The 26710-nt window shown below is 32.6% G+C and overlaps 1 protein-coding gene across 3 annotated transcripts in view; it reads right to left on the bottom strand.

Annotated features, from left to right (window-relative positions):
* Zip89B (Zinc/iron regulated transporter-related protein 89B) overlaps positions 1-25101 on the bottom strand; it is a 48990-nt gene extending 23889 nt beyond the window's left edge. Inside the window, exons 1-2 of one of the 3 annotated variants that reach the window (XM_070112758.1) lie at positions 24703-25101; positions 15712-17153 (exon numbers count right to left, since the gene is read on the bottom strand). In XM_070112758.1, the coding sequence (XP_069968859.1) occupies positions 15712-17131 (1420 nt within the window). In that variant the 5' untranslated portion in view covers positions 17132-17153; positions 24703-25101. Of the gene's footprint in view, positions 1-15711; positions 17154-24531; positions 24655-24702 lie in introns of those variants that run through there. The other 2 variants (XM_070112757.1, XM_070112759.1) reach the window with 2 other exon arrangements.
* Positions 25102-26710: the final 1609 nt, after the last annotated feature.

Here is a 26710-nt window from a genome sequence, read left to right as displayed (position 1 = left end):
TTTAAAAAATTTACCACATGAAGTGAAGAGCATTTTGGCGCCCAACGTGGGGCACGAGTTAGTTATTTGTTCTTTCGCACATCCGTGTGGTCAGTATTAGACTGCATCGTTGGGCATTATGGTCATTGGATATTATCGTCATTGGAAATTACCGTCATTGGACTTCTTCACCATTGAACTTTTTCACCATTGGACATATTTATCATTGGATAACACATACCGCTCGCACACAGCACAGCACACCTGTTTGCCCCCGCTAAATCTCATCGTTGCCTGCAGCTCATATTCGCATACATAAGTATAACTTGGTTTGATACATTTTTTGCATTAACTAATCACTTATTGCTTAACTACTTGAAGTAGAATTATTGTTATTTAAAACACTTTTGAAGCCTCCATACAGCATATACAAGATCCTGGTTCTACAATGTCTTTGGACGAGCTAAGACAACAACGCGGCAGCACCAAGAAAACTATTACGCGCATTAAAAATATCGTCGCCGCCAGCTTGCGACCAGGTGGAAAGGCTCTTTCTACTGCGGAATACAAATGCCGTTCGGGCATCCTTGAGTTCTATTTTAAGCAGATTCTCTGAATTCAAACTGACATCGAAAGATTGGCTGCTGATGATGGAGGACGTGCTGACCTGGAATAACTTTATATCACAACTAAATTGGTTATCCAATCATGTTGGGTCACCACTTGCAAACTACAACATTCTACGCTCATATGTTCTAATATATTTTTTGCTATTCCTTTTTCTCTATTTATTTGCCTAAAATATGCAAGGGCAAGAATTAGAAATCATTCCTCACCTCAATGCAGTTAATAATTGTATTATGCTACAGCTATGTTTTCATCGACGCATTTAACATGTATTACCATGTCTTAAACTTAATATGTAACTCTGCTTTTACACACAGATTTTTTTGTAACCCAAATTGGTTTATTGAGGGCGAGGGGACGACGAGGAAAGACGAAGGGACCGTTGCAAGAGCGCTCGGTTTCAAATGAATTCGTTCGCAAATTTGAATTCTGTTATCTGTTTTTTGTATGTAATATGCAAATATACCTTCATGCATAGAACAATAGAAATATTTTGAAAAATTGTAAATAAGGAGAAAATTATGAAATAGATTATGGAGTAAAGAAATTATGAATTTTTAATAATTAAAGATTAGGAAATTCCTGTTATAAATTTGGCCTTGAAAATATTAGTAGCGGATATTTAATACATTCTGGTGTATTAGGGAATTCCCGTCTTAAGTATTTCTTTGAAACTATTAAGCGGGTAGGTATTATGCATATTGTTCTACCACATTCATGCTAATTCATTGCAAGCAAAATGTGGGACCACCATCCCAACATACAAATGGTATGCAACACGCTCTAAGTGTTGCGTAGTCGAACCGCACAAATATTTACGAAAATTTTGTGAAAAGGAATGCAGAAAAACTAGACTCGAGTTGCTGGACTCTTTTTGACTGTGTGAATGCACAGAGCGACACCAAAATAGAATTTGCCGAAAACGAGGGTCAAAAGAATCTGTGTATAAAAGCCTGTTACAATGCTGCATTCCCATTTTTTACACTTCTCTTTTTTTTAATATCTATATTATATCAGAGAATGTAAATGAATAGAGAAGGAGCAAATGTTAGCTGTACTAAAATGTTAATTACGATGAGGGAACATCGAAAACGCGCAAGTTCAAAAATAAAATGTCACCACACCTATCAGGGTACGCAAAGAACTACACCACTCTATAAGCAAAATGTATACACATACATATGCACAGATGTTCTTTGATATGCGCATAAACAAAACTTAAAATAATAAAAAGGAAAATAATTGACTTATGAAAAGAAAATATAAGTAATGAGGGAAATAATATGAAAATAGAATTCAAATATCATGTAATAAAAAAGGGTTATAAAAATAAAAAAAGACTATATAAAAATATGATTGGATTTGAACTTAGGCAAAATATTTCACGTTGCAATAAAAAACTCTGCTATACAAGCAGCACCACAGACGACATTTAAGCAGAGAACGTATATGAATAGAGAAGGAGCAAATGTTAACTGAAAACTTTTTGAGTACTAATTTGTAGTTCCAGATGAGGGAACATCGAAAAATATAACTTCGAAAAATAAAAATACACCACACAATATGCGAAATGCTATAAATAGACACAACGAATATTCCTATATGAAAAATCGTTGCGCATACCTATTTAGATTTATGTTTTCAATTTCTATGAAATGACAAATTTATAATTATGAAAAGCCTTCTTAAAAATCTGTATTACGGGTAAAAACCCCAGAATTCATAATAAAATAAACATTTAATAAGCAATTTTTCCAACTTATGTATGTGCGCTGCGTGAGTAATTGCTTATTAAACAAAGGATAAAAATAAAACGGTGGCTAAGCGGCCGCGTTTCCACTTTTGTGGTGGCTGAGGTCGTCAGCGGGAAGGGGTTAAGCACAATCCGAATACGAGCCTATACGTTCGAATCCTAAAACTGAAATTTTATTTAATTTTTTTATTTTATTAATTGGAGTCTAAGCATATCATAATTCAATTTCTTTAATAGCATATTTTACTTCCTGAGATAATTAAAATATATCAGGAAAATATAATATGTTCATATGTTTAGGTTTATTGAATATTTCCTTATTATGCGTATTTACACAAATGTGATAATCACACATGCATTCTTAAATACACGTACGCTGATGCTTGCTTCTTCTTGCACCGCACAAGCAATTTCTATTTTTTGTACACACTTTTTGCTTTTTGCGAGTTGAACGATCGCAGGCAAGGAGGGATTGGGGCGCACTGCCACATAATTATTTCAGATATATATTTTATTTATCGAATTTAGTTTAAAAACGATTATAGGTATGAATATGTTATATATATATATATAATATATATTATATTACGAAAATAATTCATAAATGCATCAGTATTTTTCAATACAAATTAAGCAACATATCAATATATTATGAGCCCTCACTTGACACGCCTATGTGCATGGTGGCAAGCCAACGAAATAACGGCGAGTTCGCGCGGACATTGTGTTGTTGAAAAAAACCAAATGACGACTTTGCCGACAAACATATATATTTATATACATACATACAAACATATGTATATGAGCTCGCATACATATTGACACCAAATTATGTGAATCGTCGCGGAGTTGACAAAATTTGTTTTAATCGACAATTTTGCGACAATGACGGTCGCCTATGTTGTCTCGTTTGTCTTTTTTGCAGTGGTTTGCTATTGAAAGTTGACTTATGTTGTTTTGAAATATTGCGATTACCAATTGGGCTGCATTTTCATAGCGTCGTATTTAGATAAAATGGGCTAAATCGAAAAACTATGAAACAATGATAATAAGTAAACATATAAAAGTACTATATGGAGTGTGCTTAGAGTATATAGAAGTAGTTATTGATTTCATATACATGTCAATTTTATATAAATTTTTTAATTTAATGCCATATATAGTGCATAATATGCAAAAATATAAATATTATTTAAACTCGCTAATAGGTCATGTTGCCAATTCTCCTTTCTGAAGTGAACATCAGACAAATTCTTCAATTTCTGATTTTTAGCAAATGTTGTGAGGCAGCAGCTTGTGGGCAACATACAAATGCGAGGGGGATGGTAGGATTTTCAGTGATACAAATTGTAAAATTGAAATTTTGCTGATTCTTCAATTTTACTGAAGACATTCAAATTCAATTTCATTCATTTTTATTTTCGCGCATTTGCGGTAGGAATTCTATATGAAAACCAAATGTGGCTTACCAGGCGCACAGAAAAAATAGCGCGGCGCAGAGTTATGAACGAACGTACTTTGCTTTGAAGCAGACGCACGTTCCTTATGAATGAATTTGTTGTCGTTGTAATATGAAATACTTAGAAAATATGCCGCGACTTCGCTTGAATTTTTATTGGCCGATGATGGTGCGTCTACGTTTTTTTGTCACTTGCGCGAATGTTTGATTGCGAAAGACATATTGAGGTACATACATATGTACATATGTGTACATATATGCAAATATATTTGGACATGCGAATGAAGGAAGGCAATTTCAAGAATATTCACATATAGACATATGAACATTGAAGCAAGTAGACAACAATAGCTGTTTGAGTTCACAGATTAGACAAAGTAGCTTAAATGTCGTCTGTGGTGCTGCTTGTATAGCAGACTTCTTTATGGCAATGTAAAATATTTTGCCTAAGTTCATATCCTATCATATATTTTTATATACTCTTTTTTTATTTTTATAACTCTTTTTTATTAAATGATATTTTAGTTCTATTTTCATATTATTTCCCTCATTACTTATATTTTCTTTTCATAAGTCAATTATTTTCCTTTTTATTATTTTAAGTTTTGTTTATGCGCATATCAAAGAACATCTGTGCATATGTATGTGTATACATTTTGCTTATAGAGTGGTGTAGTTCGTTTCGTACCCTGATAGTTGTGGTGAAATTTTATTTTCCAATTTGCGCGTTTTCGATGTTCCTCCATCGTAATTAACATTTTAGTACTGCTAACATTTGCTCCTTCTCTATTCATATACGTTCTCTGATTTAAGCTACTTTGTCTAATCTGTGAACTCAAACAGCTATTGTTGTTTACTTGCTTCAATGTTCATATGTCTATATGTGAATATTCTTGAAATTGCCTTCCTTCATTCGCATGTTCAAAAATATTTGCATATATGTACACATATGTACATATGTATGTCCCTCAATATGTCTTTCGCATAAAATCAAACACTCGCGCAAGTGACAAAAATAACGTAGACGCACCATCATCGGCCAATAATATTCAAGCGAACTCGCGGCTTATTTTCTAAGTATTTCATATTACAACGATAACAAATTCATTCATAAGGAACGTGCGTTTGCTTCAAAGCAAAGTGCGCTCGTTCATAACTCTGCGCCGCGCTATTTTCTGTGCGCCTGATAAACCACATTTGGTTTTCATATAGAATTCCTACCGTAAATGCGAAATTAAATTTATAAAATGAATGAATGAATGAAATTGAGTAAAACGAGAAAAATTCAATTTTACAATTTGACAGCCACCACTGAAAATCCTACCATCCCCTCGCATTTGTATGTTGCCCACAAGCTGCTTCCTCACAACATTTGCTAAAAATCAGAAATTGAAGAATTTGTCTGATGTTCCCTTCAGAAAGGAGAATTGGCAACATGACCTATTAGCGAGTTTAAATAATATTTATATTTTTGCATATTATGCACTATATATGGCATTAAATTAAAAAATTTATATTAAATTGCCATTCATAAAAAATCTTTAACTACTTCTATATATTCTAAGCACAGTCCATATAGTACTTTTATATGTTTACTTATTATCATTGTTTCATAGTTTTTCGATTTAGCCCATTTTATCTAAATACGACGCTATGAAAATGCAGCCCAATTGGTAATCGCAATATTTCAAAAGAGCATAAGTCAACTTTCAATAGCAATCCACTGCAAAAAGGACAAACGAGACAACATAGCCGACCGACATTGACGCAAAATTGTCGATTGAAACAAATTTTGTCAACTCCGCGACAATTCAAACAATTTGGTGTCAATATGTATGCGAGCTCATATATGTATGTATGTATGTATATACATATGTATGTTTGTGGACAAAGTCGTCATTTGGTTTTTTTCAACAACACAATGTCCGCGCGAACTCGCCGTTATTTCGTTGGCTTGCCACTATACACAGAGGCGTTCTAACTGAGGACTATTAGTATATTATTATGTTGCTTAATTTGTATTGAAAAATACTGATGCATTTATGAATTATTTTCGTAATATAATATATATAGTATATATATACAATATATAAATACACATATATTCATACCTATAATCGTTTTTAAACTAAATTCGATAAATAAAATATATATCTGAAATAATTATGTGGCAGTGCGCCGCAATCCCTCCTTGCCTGCGATCGTTCAACTCGCAAAAAGCAAAAAGTGTGTACAAAAAATAGAAATTGCTTGTGCGGTGCAAGAAGAAGCAAGCATCAGCGTACGTGTATTTAAGAATGCATGTGTGATTATCACATTTGTGTAAATACGCATAATAAGGAAATATTCAATAAACCTAAACATATGAACATATTTTCCTGATTATATCAGAAAGGAAAATATGCTATTAAAGAAATTGAATTTTGATATGCTTAGACTCCAATTAATAACATAAAAAAATTAAATAAAATTTAATTTACATCAGTTTTAGGACTCGAACTTATATGCTCGTATTCGGAATGAGCTTAACTCCTTCGCGCTTACGACCTAAGCCACCACAAAAGTGGAAACGCGGCCGCTTAGCCACCGTTTTATTATTATTTTTTGTTCAATAAGCAATTACTCTCTCAACGCACATACAAAAGTTGGAAAAATTGCATATCAAAGGTTATTTTATTATGAATTCTGGGGTTTTTACCGGTAATACAGCTTTTTAATTCAGAAGGCTTTTCATAATTATAAATTTGTCATATCATAGAAATTGAAAACATAAATCTAAATAGGTATGCGCAACGATTTTTCATTTAGGAATATTCGTTGTGTCTACTTATAGCATTTCGCATATTGTGTGGTGTATTTTTCTTTTTCGAAGTTATATTTTTCGATGTTCCCTCATCTGGAATTACAAATTAGTACTCAAAAAGATTTCATTTAACATTTGCTCCTTCTCTATTCATTAACATTCTATGGTAATAGCGTAAAGTAGGTATTTGCGTTATTCTCTTTTTATGAACTGTTAAAGGTATTTAACTTACATAATTATGTAGATATGCAATAATACAAAACGAAATTATGTATATAGCGGAATTGAAATATTGTTTAGAATATTATTTAAGGAGAAGAATTTTGCAAATAAAGTTAGTCTAATAGCTGACCACACATAGCGTCATTACTCGACCCTTTGTATTTTTATCGTTGCTGCAACTTCGCTTAAACTTTTCGCTTTTTGGATATTTGCGCGGTTACAAAAAAAACTTTGTAGCCCTATAATTATAAAAGTAAACAAAGCAAAAAATAGAAAAGGATAGCCATGAAAAGTAAGCAATTCTGCAAATTTAATAATTTTGATGTAAATATGTTACCATATAACAATTTCATTTATTTTTAGGCTTACAAAATTTGAAAGAACAACTCAGGAGCAGCTGCAGCATTACATAATATTCTGCAAACGTTCTTATGCAAGTAAAAAAATATAACATTTGTAAAAAAAAAACTAACATTTAAGTACAATTTTTATTCTACGAATATATATGAATCAATTATGAAATAAGTACTTGCAATGTCTATTAGCAGTAGTTACCTAAAAACTGCTGTAATACTGGCTCAATAATTCATATTGTGCTTAAATGATTTGTGTATAATAGGTATATGTATATGGTATATATTTGACATATATATATATATAGATATGATGCGTTTGTCTACAGCAGTAACAGATGAGGCGGCATAAAACTACCAATTACTACATACATCTGTCTCGAAATCACTATCTTGATTATAGAATAAACTGTAAACTTTTGAAAATTGGGGAATTTTTATTAAACTGGTTTTAACTCATGATCAGTACAGATGTTAAATGTTTGATCCACACATTTTGTATACAAACATTCATATTTATCATTGTGTTAATCTTTTATCAGTACAGTTACAGTAAACAATTTGAACTGATGCTAAACCGGCATATTAACAGAAGTGAACTTTAATCAACTAGAAGAATGAGCTATGGCCGTTGCAAACTGCTAACGTTACTGCACTTAAATAGGGACGCTCAAACCAAATGGTAAAATTAATAAATGCTAAAAAAATCAAAACCGCCGTAACGCGTAGACGAAAATTCTTATTTTCTTTCATCGACAAAATATACATTTCTGGTATATTTCTATATATATTTCAGTTTCGTAATTGAAAGACAAGTTGTTAATTTCCTTAAGGTTGTTTAAGTATGCATCGTACAAAGTCATGAAATCAATTGAAAAATGCGCATCAAAGGAAAAAGTCAGAGTAAAACTTCCAAAATAATTGGACGTTCTAAAAACTGCGTTTTTATTGCAGGAAAATGAAGACTAAGATGAAATATAGTATTTGAGCTAATTCCTTTAATTAGTTGTTTTTTATTGGCGTTTGCAAAATCTAAATGTATGACCCTATCCATAACTGCACATACATATACACGGATATATATAGAAGTCATATATTTAAATCGCTATATTTCAGCTGAAATTCATTACTTTGATGCCTCATTCAAGTCATGGTAAAAAAATGTTAAGTTCTGCAGCACCAGAGAATGTAAATGAATAGAGAAGGAGCAAATGTTAGCTGTACTAAAATGTTAATTACGATGAGGGAACATCGAAAACGCGCAAGTTCGAAAATAAAATGTCACCACACCTATCAGGGTACGCAAAGAACTACACCACTCTATAAGCAAAATGTATACACATACATATGCACAGATGTTCTTTGATATGCGCATAAACAAAACTTAAAATAATAAAAAAGAAAATAATTGACTTATGAAAAGAAAATATAAGTAATGAGGGAAATAATATGAAAATAGAATTCAAATATCATGTAATAAAAAAGGGTTATAAAAATAAAAAAAGACTATATAAAAATATGATAGGTTTTGAACTTAGGCAAAATATTTCACGTTGCAATAAAAAACTCTGCTATACAAGCAGCACCACAGACGACATTTAAGCTACTTTGTCTAATCTGTGAACTCAAACAGCTATTGTTGTTTACTTGCTTCAATGTTCATATGTCTATATGTGAATATTCTTGAAATTGCCTTCCTTCATTCGCATGTTCAAAAATATTTGCATATATGTACACATATGTACATATGTATGTCCCTCAATATGTCTTTCGCATAAAATCAAACATTCGCGCAAGTGACAAAAATAACGTAGACGCACCATCATCGGCCAATAATATTCAAGCGAACTCGCGGCTTATTTTCTAAGTATTTCATATTACAACGATAACAAATTCATTCATAAGGAACGTGCGTTTGCTTCAAAGCAAAGTGCGCTCGTTCATAACTCTGCGCCGCGCTATTTTCTGTGCGCCTGATAAACCACATTTGGTTTTCATATAGAATTCCTACCGTAAATGCGAAATTAAATTTATAAAATGAATGAATGAATGAAATTGAGTAAAACGAGAAAAATTCAATTTTACAATTTGACAGCCACCACTGAAAATCCTACCATCCCCTCGCATTTGTATGTTGCCCACAAGCTGCTTCCTCACAACATTTGCTAAAAATCAGAAATTGAAGAATTTGTCTGATGTTCCCTTCAGAAAGGAGAATTGGCAACATGACCTATTAGCGAGTTTAAATAATATTTATATTTTTGCATATTATGCACTATATATGGCATTAAATTAAAAAATTTATATTAAATTGCCATTCATAAAAAATCTTTAACTACTTCTATATATTCTAAGCACAGTCCATATAGTACTTTTATATGTTTACTTATTATCATTGTTTCATAGTTTTTCGATTTAGCCCATTTTATCTAAATACGACGCTATGAAAATGCAGCCCAATTGGTAATCGCAATATTTCAAAAGAGCATAAGTCAACTTTCAATAGCAATCCACTGCAAAAAGGACAAACGAGACAACATAGCCGACCGACATTGACGCAAAATTGTCGATTGAAACAAATTTTGTCAACTCCGCGACAATTCAAACAATTTGGTGTCAATATGTATGCGAGCTCATATATGTATGTATGTATGTATATACATATGTATGTTTGTGGACAAAGTCGTCATTTGGTTTTTTTCAACAACACAATGTCCGCGCGAACTCGCCGTTATTTCGTTGGCTTGCCACTATACACAGAGGCGTTCTAACTGAGGACTATTAGTATATTATTATGTTGCTTAATTTGTATTGAAAAATACTGATGCATTTATGAATTATTTTCGTAATATAATATATATAGTATATATATACAATATATAAATACACATATATTCATACCTATAATCGTTTTTAAACTAAATTCGATAAATAAAATATATATCTGAAATAATTATGTGGCAGTGCGCCGCAATCCCTCCTTGCCTGCGATCGTTCAACTCGCAAAAAGCAAAAAGTGTGTACAAAAAATAGAAATTGCTTGTGCGGTGCAAGAAGAAGCAAGCATCAGCGTACGTGTATTTAAGAATGCATGTGTGATTATCACATTTGTGTAAATACGCATAATAAGGAAATATTCAATAAACCTAAACATATGAACATATTTTCCTGATTATATCAGAAAGGAAAATATGCTATTAAAGAAATTGAATTTTGATATGCTTAGACTCCAATTAATAACATAAAAAAATTAAATAAAATTTAATTTACATCAGTTTTAGGACTCGAACTTATATGCTCGTATTCGGAATGAGCTTAACTCCTTCGCGCTTACGACCTAAGCCACCACAAAAGTGGAAACGCGGCCGCTTAGCCACCGTTTTATTATTATTTTTTGTTCAATAAGCAATTACTCTCTCAACGCACATACAAAAGTTGGAAAAATTGCATATCAAAGGTTATTTTATTATGAATTCTGGGGTTTTTACCGGTAATACAGCTTTTTAATTCAGAAGGCTTTTCATAATTATAAATTTGTCATATCATAGAAATTGAAAACATAAATCTAAATAGGTATGCGCAACGATTTTTCATTTAGGAATATTCGTTGTGTCTACTTATAGCATTTCGCATATTGTGTGGTGTATTTTTCTTTTTCGAAGTTATATTTTTCGATGTTCCCTCATCTGGAATTACAAATTAGTACTCAAAAAGATTTCATTTAACATTTGCTCCTTCTCTATTCATTAACATTCTATGGTAATAGCGTAAAGTAGGTATTTGCGTTATTCTCTTTTTATGAACTGTTAAAGGTATTTAACTTACATACTTATGTAGATATGCAATAATACAAAACGAAATTATGTATATAGCGGAATTGAAATATTGTTTAGAATATTATTTAAGGAGAAGAATTTTGCAAATAAAGTTAGTCTAATAGCTGACCACACATAGCGTCATTACTCGACCCTTTGTATTTTTATCGTTGCTGCAACTTCGCTTAAACTTTTCGCTTTTTGGATATTTGCGCGGTTACAAAAAAAACTTTGTAGCCCTATAATTATAAAAGTAAACAAAGCAAAAAATAGAAAAGGATAGCCATGAAAAGTAAGCAATTCTGCAAATTTAATAATTTTGATGTAAATATGTTACCATATAACAATTTCATTTATTTTTAGGCTTACAAAATTTGAAAGAACAACTCAGGAGCAGCTGCAGCATTACATAATATTCTGCAAACGTTCTTATGCAAGTAAAAAAATATAACATTTGTAAAAAAAAAACTAACATTTAAGTACAATTTTTATTCTACGAATATATATGAATCAATTATGAAATAAGTACTTGCAATGTCTATTAGCAGTAGTTACCTAAAAACTGCTGTAATACTGGCTCAATAATTCATATTGTGCTTAAATGATTTGTGTATAATAGGTATATGTATATGGTATATATTTGACATATATATATATATAGATATGATGCGTTTGTCTACAGCAGTAACAGATGAGGCGGAATAAAACTACCAATTACTACATACATCTGTCTCGAAATCACTATCTTGATTATAGAATAAACTGTAAACTTTTGAAAATTGGGGAATTTTTATTAAACTGGTTTTAACTCATGATCAGTACAGATGTTAAATGTTTGATCCACACATTTTGTATACAAACATTCATATTTATCATTGTGTTAATCTTTTATCAGTACAGTTACAGTAAACAATTTGAACTGATGCTAAACCGGCATATTAACAGAAGTGAACTTTAATCAACTAGAAGAATGAGCTATGGCCGTTGCAAACTGCTAACGTTACTGCACTTAAATAGGGACGCTCAAACCAAATGGTAAAATTAATAAATGCTAAAAAAATCAAAACCGCCGTAACGCGTAGACGAAAATTCTTATTTTCTTTCATCGACAAAATATACATTTCTGGTATATTTCTATATATATTTCAGTTTCGTAATTGAAAGACAAGTTGTTAATTTCCTTAAGGTTGTTTAAGTATGCATCGTACAAAGTCATGAAATCAATTGAAAAATGCGCATCAAAGGAAAAAGTCAGAGTAAAACTTCCAAAATAATTGGACGTTCTAAAAACTGCGTTTTTATTGCAGGAAAATGAAGACTAAGATGAAATATAGTATTTGAGTTAATTCCTTTAATTAGTTGTTTTTTATTGGCGTTTGCAAAATCTAAATGTATGACCCTATCCATAACTGCACATACATATACACGGATATATATAGAAGTCATATATTTAAATCGCTATATTTCAGCTGAAATTCATTACTTTGATGCCTCATTCAAGTCATGGTAAAAAAATGTTAAGTTCTGCAGCACCAGAGAATGTAAATGAATAGAGAAGGAGCAAATGTTAGCTGTACTAAAATGTTAATTACGATGAGGGAACATCGAAAACGCGCAAGTTCGAAAATAAAATGTCACCACACCTATCAGGGTACGCAAAGAACTACACCACTCTATAAGCAAAATGTATACACATACATATGCACAGATGTTCTTTGATATGCGCATAAACAAAACTTAAAATAATAAAAAAGAAAATAATTGACTTATGAAAAGAAAATATAAGTAATGAGGGAAATAATATGAAAATAGAATTCAAATATCATGTAATAAAAAAGGGTTATAAAAATAAAAAAAGACTATATAAAAATATGATAGGTTTTGAACTTAGGCAAAATATTTCACGTTGCAATAAAAAACTCTGCTATACAAGCAGCACCACAGACGACATTTAAGCTACTTTGTCTAATCTGTGAACTCAAACAGCTATTGTTGTTTACTTGCTTCAATGTTCATATGTCTATATGTGAATATTCTTGAAATTGCCTTCCTTCATTCGCATGTTCAAAAATATTTGCATATATGTACACATATGTACATATGTATGTCCCTCAATATGTCTTTCGCATAAAATCAAACACTCGCGCAAGTGACAAAAATAACGTAGACGCACCATCATCGGCCAATAATATTCAAGCGAACTCGCGGCTTATTTTCTAAGTATTTCATATTACAACGATAACAAATTCATTCATAAGGAACGTGCGTTTGCTTCAAAGCAAAGTGCGCTCGTTCATAACTCTGCGCCGCGCTATTTTCTGTGCGCCTGATAAACCACATTTGGTTTTCATATAGAATTCCTACCGTAAATGCGAAATTAAGTTTATAAAATGAATGAATGAATGAAATCCACCACTGAAAATCCTACCATCCCCCTCGCATTTGTATGTTGCCCACAAGCTGCTTCCTCACAACATTTGCTAAAAATCAGAAATTGAAGAATTTGTCTGATGTTCCCTTCAGAAAGGAGAATTGGCAACATGACCTATTAGCGAGTTTAAATAATATTTATATTTTTGCATATTATGCACTATATATGGCATTATATTAAAAAATTTATATTAAATTGCCATTCATAAAAAATCTTTAACTACTTCTATATATTCTAAGCACAGTCCATATAGTACTTTTATATGTTTACTTATTATCATTGTTTCATAGTTTTTCGATTTAGCCCATTTTATCTAAATACGACGCTATGAAAATGCAGCCCAATTGGTAATCGCAATATTTCAAAAGAGCATAAGCCAACTTTCAATAGCAATCCACTGCAAAAAGGACAAACGAGACAACATAGCCGACCGACATTGTCGCAAAATTGTCGATTGAAACAAATTTTGTCAACTCCGCGACAATTCAAACAATTTGGTGTCAATATGTATGCGAGCTCATATATGTATGTATGTATGTATATACATATGTATGTTTGTGGACAAAGTCGTCATTTGGTTTTTTTCAACAACACAATGTCCGCGCGAACTCGCCGTTATTTCGTTGGCTTGCCACCATGCACATAGGCGTGTCAAGTGAGGGCTCATAATATATTGATATGTTGCTTAATTTGTATTGAAAAATACTGATGCATTTATGAATTATTTTCGTAATATAATATATATTATATATATATATATATAACATATTCATACCTATAATCGTTTTTAAACTAAATTCGATAAATAAAATATATATCTGAAATAATTATGTGGCAGTGCGCCGCAATCCCTCCTTGCCTGCGATCGTTCAACTCGCAAAAAGCAAAAAGTGTGTACAAAAAATAGAAATTGCTTGTGCGGTGCAAGAAGAAGCAAGCATCAGCGTACGTGTATTTAAGAATGCATGTGTGATTATCACATTTGTGTAAATACGCATAATAAGGAAATATTCAATAAACCTAAACATATGAACATATTTTCCTGATTATATCAGAAAGGAAAATATGCTATTAAAGAAATTGAATTATGATATGCTTAGACTCCAATTAATAACATAAAAAAATTAAATTAAATTTAATTTACATCAGTTTTAGGACTCGAACTTATATGCTCGTATTCGGAATGAGCTTAACTCCTTCGCGCTTACGACCTAAGCCACCACAAAAGTGGAAACGCGGCCGCTTAGCCACCGTTTTATTATTATTTTTTGTTCAATAAGCAATTACTCACTCAACGCACATACAAAAGTTGGAAAAATTGCATATCAAAGGTTATTTTATTATGAATTCTGGGGTTTTTACCGGTAATACAGCTTTTTAATTCAGAAGGCTTTTCATAATTATAAATTTGTCATATCATAGAAATTGAAAACATAAATCTAAATAGGTATGCGCAACGATTTTTCATTTAGGAATATTCGTTGTGTCTATTTATAGCATTTCGCATATTGTGTGGTGTATTTTTCTTTTTCGAAGTTATATTTTTCGATGTTCCCTCATCTGGAATTACAAATTAGTACTCAAAAAGATTTCATTTAACATTTGCTCCTTCTCTATTCATAACATTCTCTGGCAGCACCGAAGCTATAATACTCTGCACAGGTAATTCGCGTGTATACAGACAGACTGACATGGCTAAATCGACTCCTCACGCTGATCATTTACATATATATTTCATATCATTAATTTTTATCTCTAAAAGCCGCATAGGTCCAGTTTACTAGCGTTTATTCATGCCATAGATTTGAAGGGCAGGATACGGAAGCATAAAAATTCGTCAATGGAAGTATGTTTGTCTTTTAAAATCAGCCTTTTTTCTACGTTGATGGACTAACGCTAGGATAGCCTGTGTAATCTAATCGTCAACTATTTGAAAACTATTAACAATGTTTATGTCTGAACAACTACATGCCACTTGTATTAAAATTAGTCGGATTTAATCTGAATGTTTGGGGGTTGATATCAACGGTTATTTACTTACATACATATGTGCAATAAAATAATATATTATCAAACGAAATTTTTGCTCTTGTTGAATTTAATTCTCTTCCACTATCATGAATTTCTCTAAGCTCTTAGCAATCTGTAGAAATTTCTAATAGGTTTTATGATTTTTATAAAACAGTATGTTCTTAAAAGACCAAATTATATATGCATTCATAAACATTCCTCAATATTTTAACATAATCCGATATAACATCCCACTTACCCAACTGTTGTAGTCCGAACATGACTAGAAATCCTACCAGCAATAAGAAGTAAGCAACCAGGCCGGCATGGTTTTTCGACAAAATTTCGAAAAATACTACATATAACAGTGTGCCACAAGCTAATCCCTGCAATATGGCTGAGGGTATGTTAGGTGATTTAATACCATCACTATGGCTGATCAATATGCCAATGCCGATTCCAATCGGACTTACAATAGCAAATGTCAACAGATATACTGTACAGAGCATGAAGCGTGTGCGTGCCACAATTAACTCGACGCCAACGCAGAATGCCAGCACCAGTTTATGCGCGGATACAGCACCAAACATAAACCATACATCCGATGCATTGCTTTCTAAACCAATGGCCATACCTTCAAATAGTTCGTGCAACGATAGCGCCAACACTATGAACAGTCCTCGTAGAGACGATGTGATCGCATCTTTACTATCGCCATCATTGTCAATCGGCATATGCGAATGGCCACGGCCATGACCATGAGCTTGGTCATGGCTGGGTTGATGTTGATGATCATGATGATGGTGGGGGTGGTGATGGTGGTATGTTTGTTGAGGTTCATATTTCTGTGGCTCTTTATGATGAGCTTGCTCATTGTACTTTTGATTCTCTACGTCATTGGATATCAAGTTTTGCATTGAAAGGGTTGGTGGTCGCCCAGCTACACTTACAACATTACTTGCTGAGGTACTCGGAGAGTTGGGAGTGCTCGTAGGGCCTTTTTTGGTTTCATCTTCTTCTGTTGACTCATTGGCAAATGTTTTTCCCCTCACTAAATAACTGTTGCGTATACTACGTCCACGTTCGAAAGCTGCACCGGCACCTGCATCACTATCCATCAGAAGCATATGTTGGTGTATATATGCGTGTAAGACCTCCTCTATCAGGTACATAAGGAAGAAACCGACGCACATAAGGAATTCCGCTAGACTAAATCCCAAATCGGGAACTATGTCGCACTCCTGTAATTGCTCAACTCCCTCCTGTACTTCGGGCAGAAGATGCAGGAAAGTTGTGGCTAACAAGACTCCTCCACCAAAATATAATAAACCTTTAACAACTGTTGCTGAGCGTGAATTGGTATGTGCCTCTGTCCAACGAAAGAATTTATTGAGCAAAAAAGGAATACTGCCGCATAATGTACTCGCGCAGAAAAGCACCACCATGGCTGTAACTTTGGCGACTAAGATATCATGCCTACTTGATTCATCATCATCAGGGTCGTGATCATGATCATTATCGGTCGACTCACGGTTAATACTTTGGGATACCTGCGAATGCAGTGTCGCACTGGAATTTATAGCACCTCTACCGACAGCGTGTGCATGCAACGCCAAATAATTAAAATCATCGATATGCATGAGGCAACGCAGGAAATTATTTACCTGTGATTTATTCATTCCTAATATGAACGGGGTATACCTGCAATCGTATTTCAAAATATAATTTAGTAACTAAATAATAATAATAAACATCTTTTTGTTTACACGTTTATATATCATATCATATATCATATATATTTCATACATTTATATTTTATATATTTCAATATTTTGAAACGCTTACCTGTTGTAAACAACCTAAACATAAACCAAAAACTTTACTTATTTTTTTAGGGTATTGATATATTTACAAAATAAATAAATTTTTTTCAGAAATTATTCGAAAGTCATAGTTTAAATAACGAGGATTTCTAACCAAAATATGATTTACGTTGACATTTGACACTGCTAAGCAAAACAATACTCTGCAACAAATTGCCGCTCTTTCTTAAGTAAACCCTATATTACATCTCTTTAGATAAAACTTAAAAACACATAGCTGGAATGCAGATAAGTTTCCATACAAGAACTTGATTTTAATCGTTCAGTTTTTACGGCAGACATATGCTACAGGTATTTGATACACAGGATCAAATTAGCGAGGGACATTTGCAGTTTAAAATGTTATTTAAAAGTGGGTTTAATATGCATATCTTCTAAACCGCTAAAGCTATAATAACTAAATTCACTGGGAACAAATTCTTTTAGCACCTCTATCGATAGTGTGAAAATGGTATACTGAAATCGGGAATTTTACATTTGGGATGGTATGAGATGATTTTATAGGAACCAAGTTCAAAATTAGATAGTGGGCGTGGGCACCGCCTACTTTAAAGTGCAAACCCATATCTTGGGATCTGCTTAACCGTTTTCAACAAAATTCGGTACATAACATTCTTTTCTTATTGCTATGATATAGTGCGAAAATGGATTACAACCACGCCTATTTCCCATATAACACCATCTTAAATTTTATCTGATTCTTTCACTTTCCATTATGCAAATCAAGCAACAATAATTGTATAGGGGTAAAACTTTGCGTGATTAATGCGTTTAAAGTATGCCACCTTGTGACCAAAAATTGTTTAAATCGAACCAAAACTGCTTAAGCCCCTAGGTACTGAATATGTGGACCCCAGTGCCTATAGTTGACTTTTACCTAAAGTATCGGTCAATGTGTAAGATATATAATTGAAATTCGTATAATAAAATAAATAAATGAAACATTCAATAATAGTATGTTTTTATGTTAAAAATGGGTGGAATCGCATCATTACTTCCTTTAATATAAAACTTTCCCAACACCTGAAGTAATTTCCCGGCTTTGATCCTTGCAAGTTGCGAGAGTATAAAATGTTCGGTTACACCCGAACTTATAACTTCCCTACTTGTTGAAATTTATAATTATTACACATTTGCAGCATGTTTCCACAGAGTATAATAGTTTTGTTCACCTAAGGGTTGTTTGTAACACCCAGAACAAATCGAGATGGAAATAGTGTTATGTATATATAAATGATCAGGATGACGAATCGAGTTGAATTTCGAGTGACTATCCGTCCCTCTCTCTGTCCATCCGTCCGTGCAAGCGATAACTTGAGTAAAAATTGAGTTATCTACTTAAAATATAGAGGTTGGTATTACATGGGTGGAATATTGCCACGCCCGGTTACCCGAAAAATTATTAAGTGCTTTAACTAAGCTCCAAATTAGAACTCAACATTGTAATTTAGTGCAGGTAATCGTAGTGATGGGGGCACCTGTGGGCTAAAAATTTTTAAAAAAGGGCCGTGGACCCGCTGTCTAATACATAGGTTTAATGTCTATATGTCCTTTTCGAGGCTGTTTAGACCTTTACTGTTAAAATCCTCTAGATCAAATTTTGAACTAAACGAGCCATTCCGCCGTATATGTCACGATTTTAATTCTCATTCCAGCACATTTGACTTATCTGACTCACTTTTCAAAATTAAAAAGACTTTATTGTTTTCCCTTAATGAATGAAAATGTAACAATTTATTATATTGTAACTATAAATTTTAGCTGTTGAAATTTTTTTTTCTGTAGCTGAGCAGTTTTAGATCTCAACACTTAAAAAACTCTCTTGCCTTTTCTGACTCGGCTAATTCCGCACGTATGCGGATTGCGCCCCTCGCGTCGGTTGGGCGGGAGGAGAGTTATCGTTGGGTTATTATTATATCTCACAAACCGTATGAGCTATATCAACTAAGGAGGAATTCTTTTCACACCTTTCCATATAGTGTGCAAATAATTGAAATCGGAAGATAACCCCACGGTTATTTTGAAAACTACTAAAAATACGATAATTCGCTAAATAAATACGTCAATAATAACCCTAGCCTGAAATTTTAGTATATATTCATATATGTATGTACGTCAACAACTAAGATGTATTGTCAAAATTAAGTGAACGTAATATTGGATATACTTGTACTATTGTAATACTAGTAGATAGTAGTAGATTTCAAAGTAATGTGGTTTATGTACGTAAATAAAATGAGTTAATTAAGAAGATCTTAAAATAAATATTTCGAACACGAAGCAAAATGTAATAATGAAACTAAGAAGTCTACGACTAACTACTACGACTAAGTGTTCGACACAGAATATAAGTCAATAAGAGTTTCGTCAAGTAAGGAATGTTACATTCTTAGGCAGGCTTTGCTCTGCGCAAATTTCAAAAGTATAATATGTTCGGTTACACCCGAACTTTCTTTATTTTCTGCTTTAAAATATTCGCGTGATGTTTTACAAAATTCGAAAAGTTTAAGCCGCGCTTAGGTTGTAAAGATTCTTGTAGGAGGTTAGGTTTTGTGTTAGGGTAGATCCAAATATCGATAGATCTCACTTGGACAAATGGACATATTTCTTTGTGTTATCCAAAACATCTTTTAAATGCATCACCCCATATATATATCGACAAAGCCTTTTGAGCTCATCACAAATTTATTAAAATGGCCAATTTCAATCCCAACCAATTCGCTAGGTTCTCCTAAGGTGTGTCTTCCGAGATATGTCAAACTCTGTCTGGCAAATGGCCGGCCAATAAAGGAGAAAGTGAAAAGATGATTCCACCTCGTCTTTCTCCATACAGTTTTGGCAAAGAGCGTCCGACAAAATATAAAGTCGTACCGCCTGTGTACGTTTGGATAGTCAGAACACCTACAATTGCGACGAGATTAAATCTTTCAGTAGAAACAACATTGCAGTAGAAACAACATTGTTAGCGATACATATAGTTACTAAAATAAAATGGTATAATATAATACATATTGAATGTTTTGTTAACAGTTATCTTAAAATTGAAATTAGAAGCAGTAACAAATATAAGATATGTCTGGAATGACGGTTTTACAAATATATAAGGTACAGATTCGTGAAATGAAATTCAACTAATAAAATATGCATTCGGTAGATTTTCAAAGTTTCTCAGAATTCCAGTTATAAAAGTTTTCAAAGATAAAAGACTGTAAGTATAATATGGTAATAAAACTAATCATATAGTTTTTCTTGTATTAACTATGGCATTTCTCCACATAGTTGTTTATAAAGAGACCAAATCTCCCAAATGTACCTGGTTTTTTCGATGGTCGAGTTATTCTCGCACATGAAACGTTTTTTGGTTCTAAACGATAATAGAGTTGACGGTTTTTCGAAATTCAAAAAACTTAGAAAGTTATTGCTATTTTTTTGCATGATTTTAGAAAATAATTATTTTCTCTTAAGAAAATACACCTTAATAATAGTTCCTTGAGCCAAGTTTTTTTTAGATAACATCATTGACTCTCGTTTTTTATTCTGTAATATGAATGAATGGAATTTAGAAATGTTTTATATAGATATGAAGTAGGCGTGGTTATAATCCGATTTCACACTCTAACATTAGAATGTCAAAATATTGTAATGCACTAAATTTAGTTGAAATTGGAATAGTGTTACTGAGATATAAGATTTCAAAAAAAGGTGGGCGGCGCCACTCCCATCGTTCAATTTCATCACCGGCTCCTATGAAGCCCTTCCATGCCATATGGGAGGCGAAATGTAATGATTTGAAGTTGTTGTAAGTAAACAAAAAGTTTGTCTACGCTTTACGTTACAGAAACATTTCCATTCGTAAACGCAAACGCATCACCAAAAACAAAAATAGTTTCTAGGCAAATCTGCTAAGGTATATGATTCTATTGAAATTAGCATGTTCTTTTATTGATAATGAAACAAGAGTTAAGCAAACACCTAGTATAGTGCGAGTGGTAAACACTCAAATAATTGTTTATCCGCACTTTTGTTCAATATACTTTTTTTATAGCATATCTAACTGATCGTAAATAAATCGCCACATTTCGCCTTGACTTCAGTGACAGCATTAAAATGAGTGTAATCATTGAATCCGTTTCGACCGGAAAAATTACGGTAAGATCATTGAAATTGATAGAAAGTAAAATTTTCGATTAAATTAAACTCACTTACCGACTCGACAGAATTAATTCCATGACTAATAGATGGCGCTAATTTCGAATCCATTGAAACCGCAAAAATTTAGCACGCGTTTCTATTATTGGTTCATTAACAGGTTTGAACCGATTTTAAGTTTGCAATTAAAATGAAAATGGTAAACAATTCAAAACAAATTTCTGGAACAGGGGAGGGTCCTTCAGCCCAGTAACTTTAAGTATTCGAAAAGAAAGTCAGCGGTTGGAGAATTAAAAGATATTCAATGTTTTGGATGTTCACCAGTAACTGCAACAGATATTTCCGATGAGATCCCTTCTAAAAATGTCAGTAGTTAGATACCAATTGATGCAACTTATTCCCAGCCCCAAATACAAAATGAATCTCATATTTAACGCCTGACCAGACAATGAAAACTAATACAGATACTGACGTATCCAGGAAGGAAACTCTAGAAAAACCTATCATAAATTTGAATATCGCTCAAACCATTCCAGCTACTTCATTATTCTATCACTCTTTTATCAAAGGTTATACCTATTAGGGATATAATATATTTGAAGCCTTATATATCGGAAATATATGTTGAGCGTTAAACACAACTGTTGCTCGCTGGTATACAAGTTATTCCCACTGAACATAAATCCATCCGTAAACTTGTCTTATATTTATCTACATACATACAGTGCCTCCCAAAAGTATTTAGAAAATTAAAAATCAAGAAAGATAATGCTTGTAATTCCTTTAAAAGTTTTATATATTATATAAAATATATTATTTAATTACTTTATTTTAACTCAAAAATTTAATTTTAATTTTAAAGGAGCATAGGTAAAACACTTCAACTAAAAATTCGCTAAAAAAATAAGTTATATAAACTAAAATTAATTTTACTTTTAATTAATATCTGGTAGCGTATATATTCATCTTTATAACTACTTTTAATCTATTTGACATTGAAAATAATTTTTTTTTGTTCACTCCGCAGACATTTCTACACATTCTTTGCGCATTGCTTTTTGTAGGCCAGATTAAGATCTTATTTTGTGTTTTCGGACAGCACGTTCCAAATCTGCCTACAAGTGCTTAATCAGATTAAGATCCGGGGAGTAAGGGGTCGTTATACAATATCCAAAGCTTTGTATTGTGATCTGAAAGTCTGAATTTATCTGAACTATCATTAAAATTATCATTTAATATTTAAAAAACAGCATGTTTCTGATACCGTTTGCACACGTACAGCCCCACAGCATTATATTTCCATACCCGTGCTTAACCGAACATATTTTTCCTTATCATTTCGGAATTCACTTTTAGCCAAACTTTGTTATAATCAGGTTCAAATATTTTTACTTCTTTCTATTTTTTCACTTATAAGCGGCTTTATTCGTGAAAGTCGCCCATTATAGCCAGCAGCTCTTAGCGTGCAGTTTCATCGCTTACACGTATTCCTGCATACTGAGCGAGGCTTTGAAGGTGTGGATGGTTGAAACGCTTCTCTTGGTAGATTTTGATACTCTGCTCTTACGTCTACTGCAACGTTTTTCCTTCCTTACCAAAATTAAATATTAATTTTCTGTCTTCAGATGTGGTTTCTTTTGATTTTCTTACCATATTTTACACAATTTAACGTATTCTTCTCAAACAAAGACAATATGACCGGATGCTACTAAATTATATACATAAATTGCTAATTAAATAAATGACGGGATTTTTGCAAAGCCTGCCAGAAACTAAACTTCCGAAACTTTTGTGATGTTCGTTTGGTCAAGTTTATACTTACTTTAAGTAGTTTAAACTAATATCTTTGTTAGAAATAAGTTTTTTTTAATTTTTATTCACGGTTAAAACATTATTTGAAGCAATAACAAAGTTCCCAAAACATAATTTTACAAATCTAAAATTTTCTGTGTTCGTTTTACTAACCAAATACAATTTCCGAATAGTTTTGTGAGGCACTATACATGAATACCTGTTTGTTCATAGGCATGTCGGTAAGCACGTGTACACGTAGTATCATTTCAAGATGCATTCGAAGCTGGCGAAGAAGTATGAGAAACAAGTTTATACAAGTAATAAAGTTTATTAGTAACCAACGTTATTTTGCTGGTGTAAAGTTACTGAAACTTTGATATCTCTACCTTTTTGAACAATTAAAGTATTCGACAGTTCAAGATTTCTGTAAAATCTGGTGTGGACCTTTCGTTTCAATTTCTTCAGCATCTCTGGGAATATGCCATAGCACATTTGAATATACAGTCTATGTAAAATTCACGTTTATAAACTTCTGTTAAGTTTTTATAACTAATTATTATAATTGACAGACACTGCAATTTCTCTCAATTTTCAGTATGTTTTACTCTTCTAATGATGAATTCATTTACAGCGAATATTTCTATACTACCCACAACTCCAATTTTCGTTTTAATCTCTCTATAACGAATTTTGTTTCTTAACAAAAAAAAAAGGAATAAGTATATTTAGGGGAAGTGCCGAATTAAAAATTTTATAAGATGCAGTAAACAACATATAATCGGTAGTAAGTTTTGTATAAGTTCTTAGTTTGCAATAGATTTATAGGCTCATAGTAAGCAAATTATTAAAGCGTTAATTGGATTTCGACCTTTTGAAGCAAGTCTACATGATGAGTTTTCTATAAAACCATGCTTAGTTTTTGTCACTTAGAAATTCGCTTTATGAAAGTTCGACTGTGCATATGTGTAAGATTGTAACTATTTGTAGCTTGTCTAAAAACGAAAATAAAAGCTAAGAGCGTTTGCACTCGAGGAATATATTTCCAGTTTTGATGGCTAAACGACAGAAGCGCCATCGTGTAAATATAGCTATTTAAAAGTTTAAATTTTTTTTAAAAATTCATATATGAGCATCCGTACGTGCTTGTGGAAATTTTTTGCGTTGTTAATGAATAATATAAATTTGTTAATATGCTCACAAAAAAATTTAATACGTCGATATGTTAATCATAAAACATTTTCAAATATTATTACCAGCTCAACTCAATGAGCTTCCATTTAATTTCTTGGCACAATTCTTGTCCAAAACACCACTATTAAAGAACTAAAACTATTAATTTTCTAATACATAAACATATTATTGTTAACAAAAATACATCGGATTCGATATATACAATTGCGCTTTTAATAAATCCACACTTGTACCATGTTTAAATGTTGTTTCTCATATGTACCTCTGCACTCGGTTTTATTAGTATGTGATGTAGCTGTAGAAGCTACTCGTAAACCAATTACTGAATCGAGTTGTCAGTAGTTTTTTTACACTTTGTAAGTTTCACCGAAACTCTGTAGTTTTATTTAGTCAGTTTTATATGTTACATGTTGGTTTGGCTCATGTTTTGTTTTCTTGATTAAACTCGAACAAGCTTCCCGCGAACGTCTAATTTGGCAACGTTTAATAACGTTCGTGAAGTGATAAGCGAGCTAGCTTAAAACTAAGGCGAACTATCAGCTTCAATAGCAATAAATCTCAACACGTCGCGTTACGATCTTCACTCGAGGTGTATCTCGGGGCGTTGCGACGATAACTGGCTGACTTAGTGGCTGCGAACACTGCTAATCAAAAGCTGCGTACTGCTGGTACACACATACAAGTGTAGGCACACACTTTTAGTCATATACGAATAACACCACCCAATATAAAATTTTCAGGCAAATTTGTTTTACATCTATGACGCGTATATCAGCAGAGAAATAAAAAATAATATAATGCGGCATTGTATGGCATGGTGTCATACAAGTATATGTTTTTATCTTTTTTATCGCATTTTATCAAAATTTATTGTATACACCTACTTTATTAACAACAAGTATCAGCTTTTAACATTTACTACTTTAATTGTAGTTACATTATGAACTAAAATCCAATTGCCACTCTTCAAGTTGAAAAATCCATCAGCTACTTAAAATTCACTAAGACACAAAACTATAATTGAAAATATTAGTTTCATTACTACATTTTTCTTTATTTTTGAGGTACTTATGGTAAGTGTATTAAAATCAACCTAATTAGCTCAAAAGAGGTATAGGTGATATAAACTCAATCAAAGGGGAAAATTAATATATTGAGTAAAAGTTAACCAGAGAATCGAAAATCATTATATTTATTAGAGAAAGGTCAAGGTCAAGATCGAGTTCACTCATATTCATCGCTAAACCACATTTCAGCACTAAACTCTATTTGCAATATTATCGTCCATTTAATTTTGCTTATCTATTGATCGACATATACGGTATTAAGCCAACCGCATGTTTGAAATTCTTATATGCCGAATATGGAGCTAACGCAAGTATTATTTTTATTATATCCACTTTTATCATCATGACACACTAATACCAAGAAAATTTCATCCTTAAAATTCATAGGTTGATCGATATATACGGCTTACCCATTTGCAGGGCCCGATCTAGCTATTTAGCCGCTCCGGGCAAAGATCATTTTCGCCGCCCTTTACATACACAAAGCTATATAAGTCATGGGCTAGTTTTGTTGGGGGATTCTAAGTATACAAGTACCTACATAAAATACGTGATTTGTTGGGATTATACCTATACTATTCACGTCAGTCTATTGGGCCTTCTGAAGTACCTATGCGAAAGTTGATGAGTGTTTTTATGTTAGTAAGTCTACAATGTATGTCTTTATAAGAATTTCACAGAAATTGATATATTTTTTTATCGACATAGTTATGTACTTTCAACTTTATCATCACCATCAACCTATATTTCAAGTCTTCGTCTTTTATATTGGTGCCCCGACAAGCGTGATCCACCGTCAGCTATTCTGTAAATTAATTAAATTCACTACCTGTTAGAGTCCGGAATAGCCTATTTGTCAAATAAGAACTGTCAAACTCATACAGCAACTGTCAAAGACTGAAAATTTAATTGACGAATAGGCTATCCGGAGATGGTGAAATCAGCACTAAAACTATTTTTATACTCTCGCAACCTGTTGCTACAGAGTATAATAGTTTTGTTCACCTAACGGTTGTTTGTATCACCTAAAACTAATCGAGTTAGATATAGGGTTATGTATATATAAATGATCAGGATGAAGAGACGAGTTGAAATCCGGGTGACTGTCTGTCCGTCCGTCCGTCCGTCTGTCCGTCCGTCCGTGCAAGCTCTAACTTGAGTAAAAATTAAGATA

The sequence above is a fragment of the Bactrocera oleae genome, chromosome X (genome assembly GCF_042242935.1).
Source record: "Bactrocera oleae isolate idBacOlea1 chromosome X, idBacOlea1, whole genome shotgun sequence".
NCBI lineage: Eukaryota > Metazoa > Arthropoda > Insecta > Diptera > Tephritidae > Bactrocera > Bactrocera oleae.
This window is presented reverse-complemented; position numbering and strand designations above follow the sequence as displayed.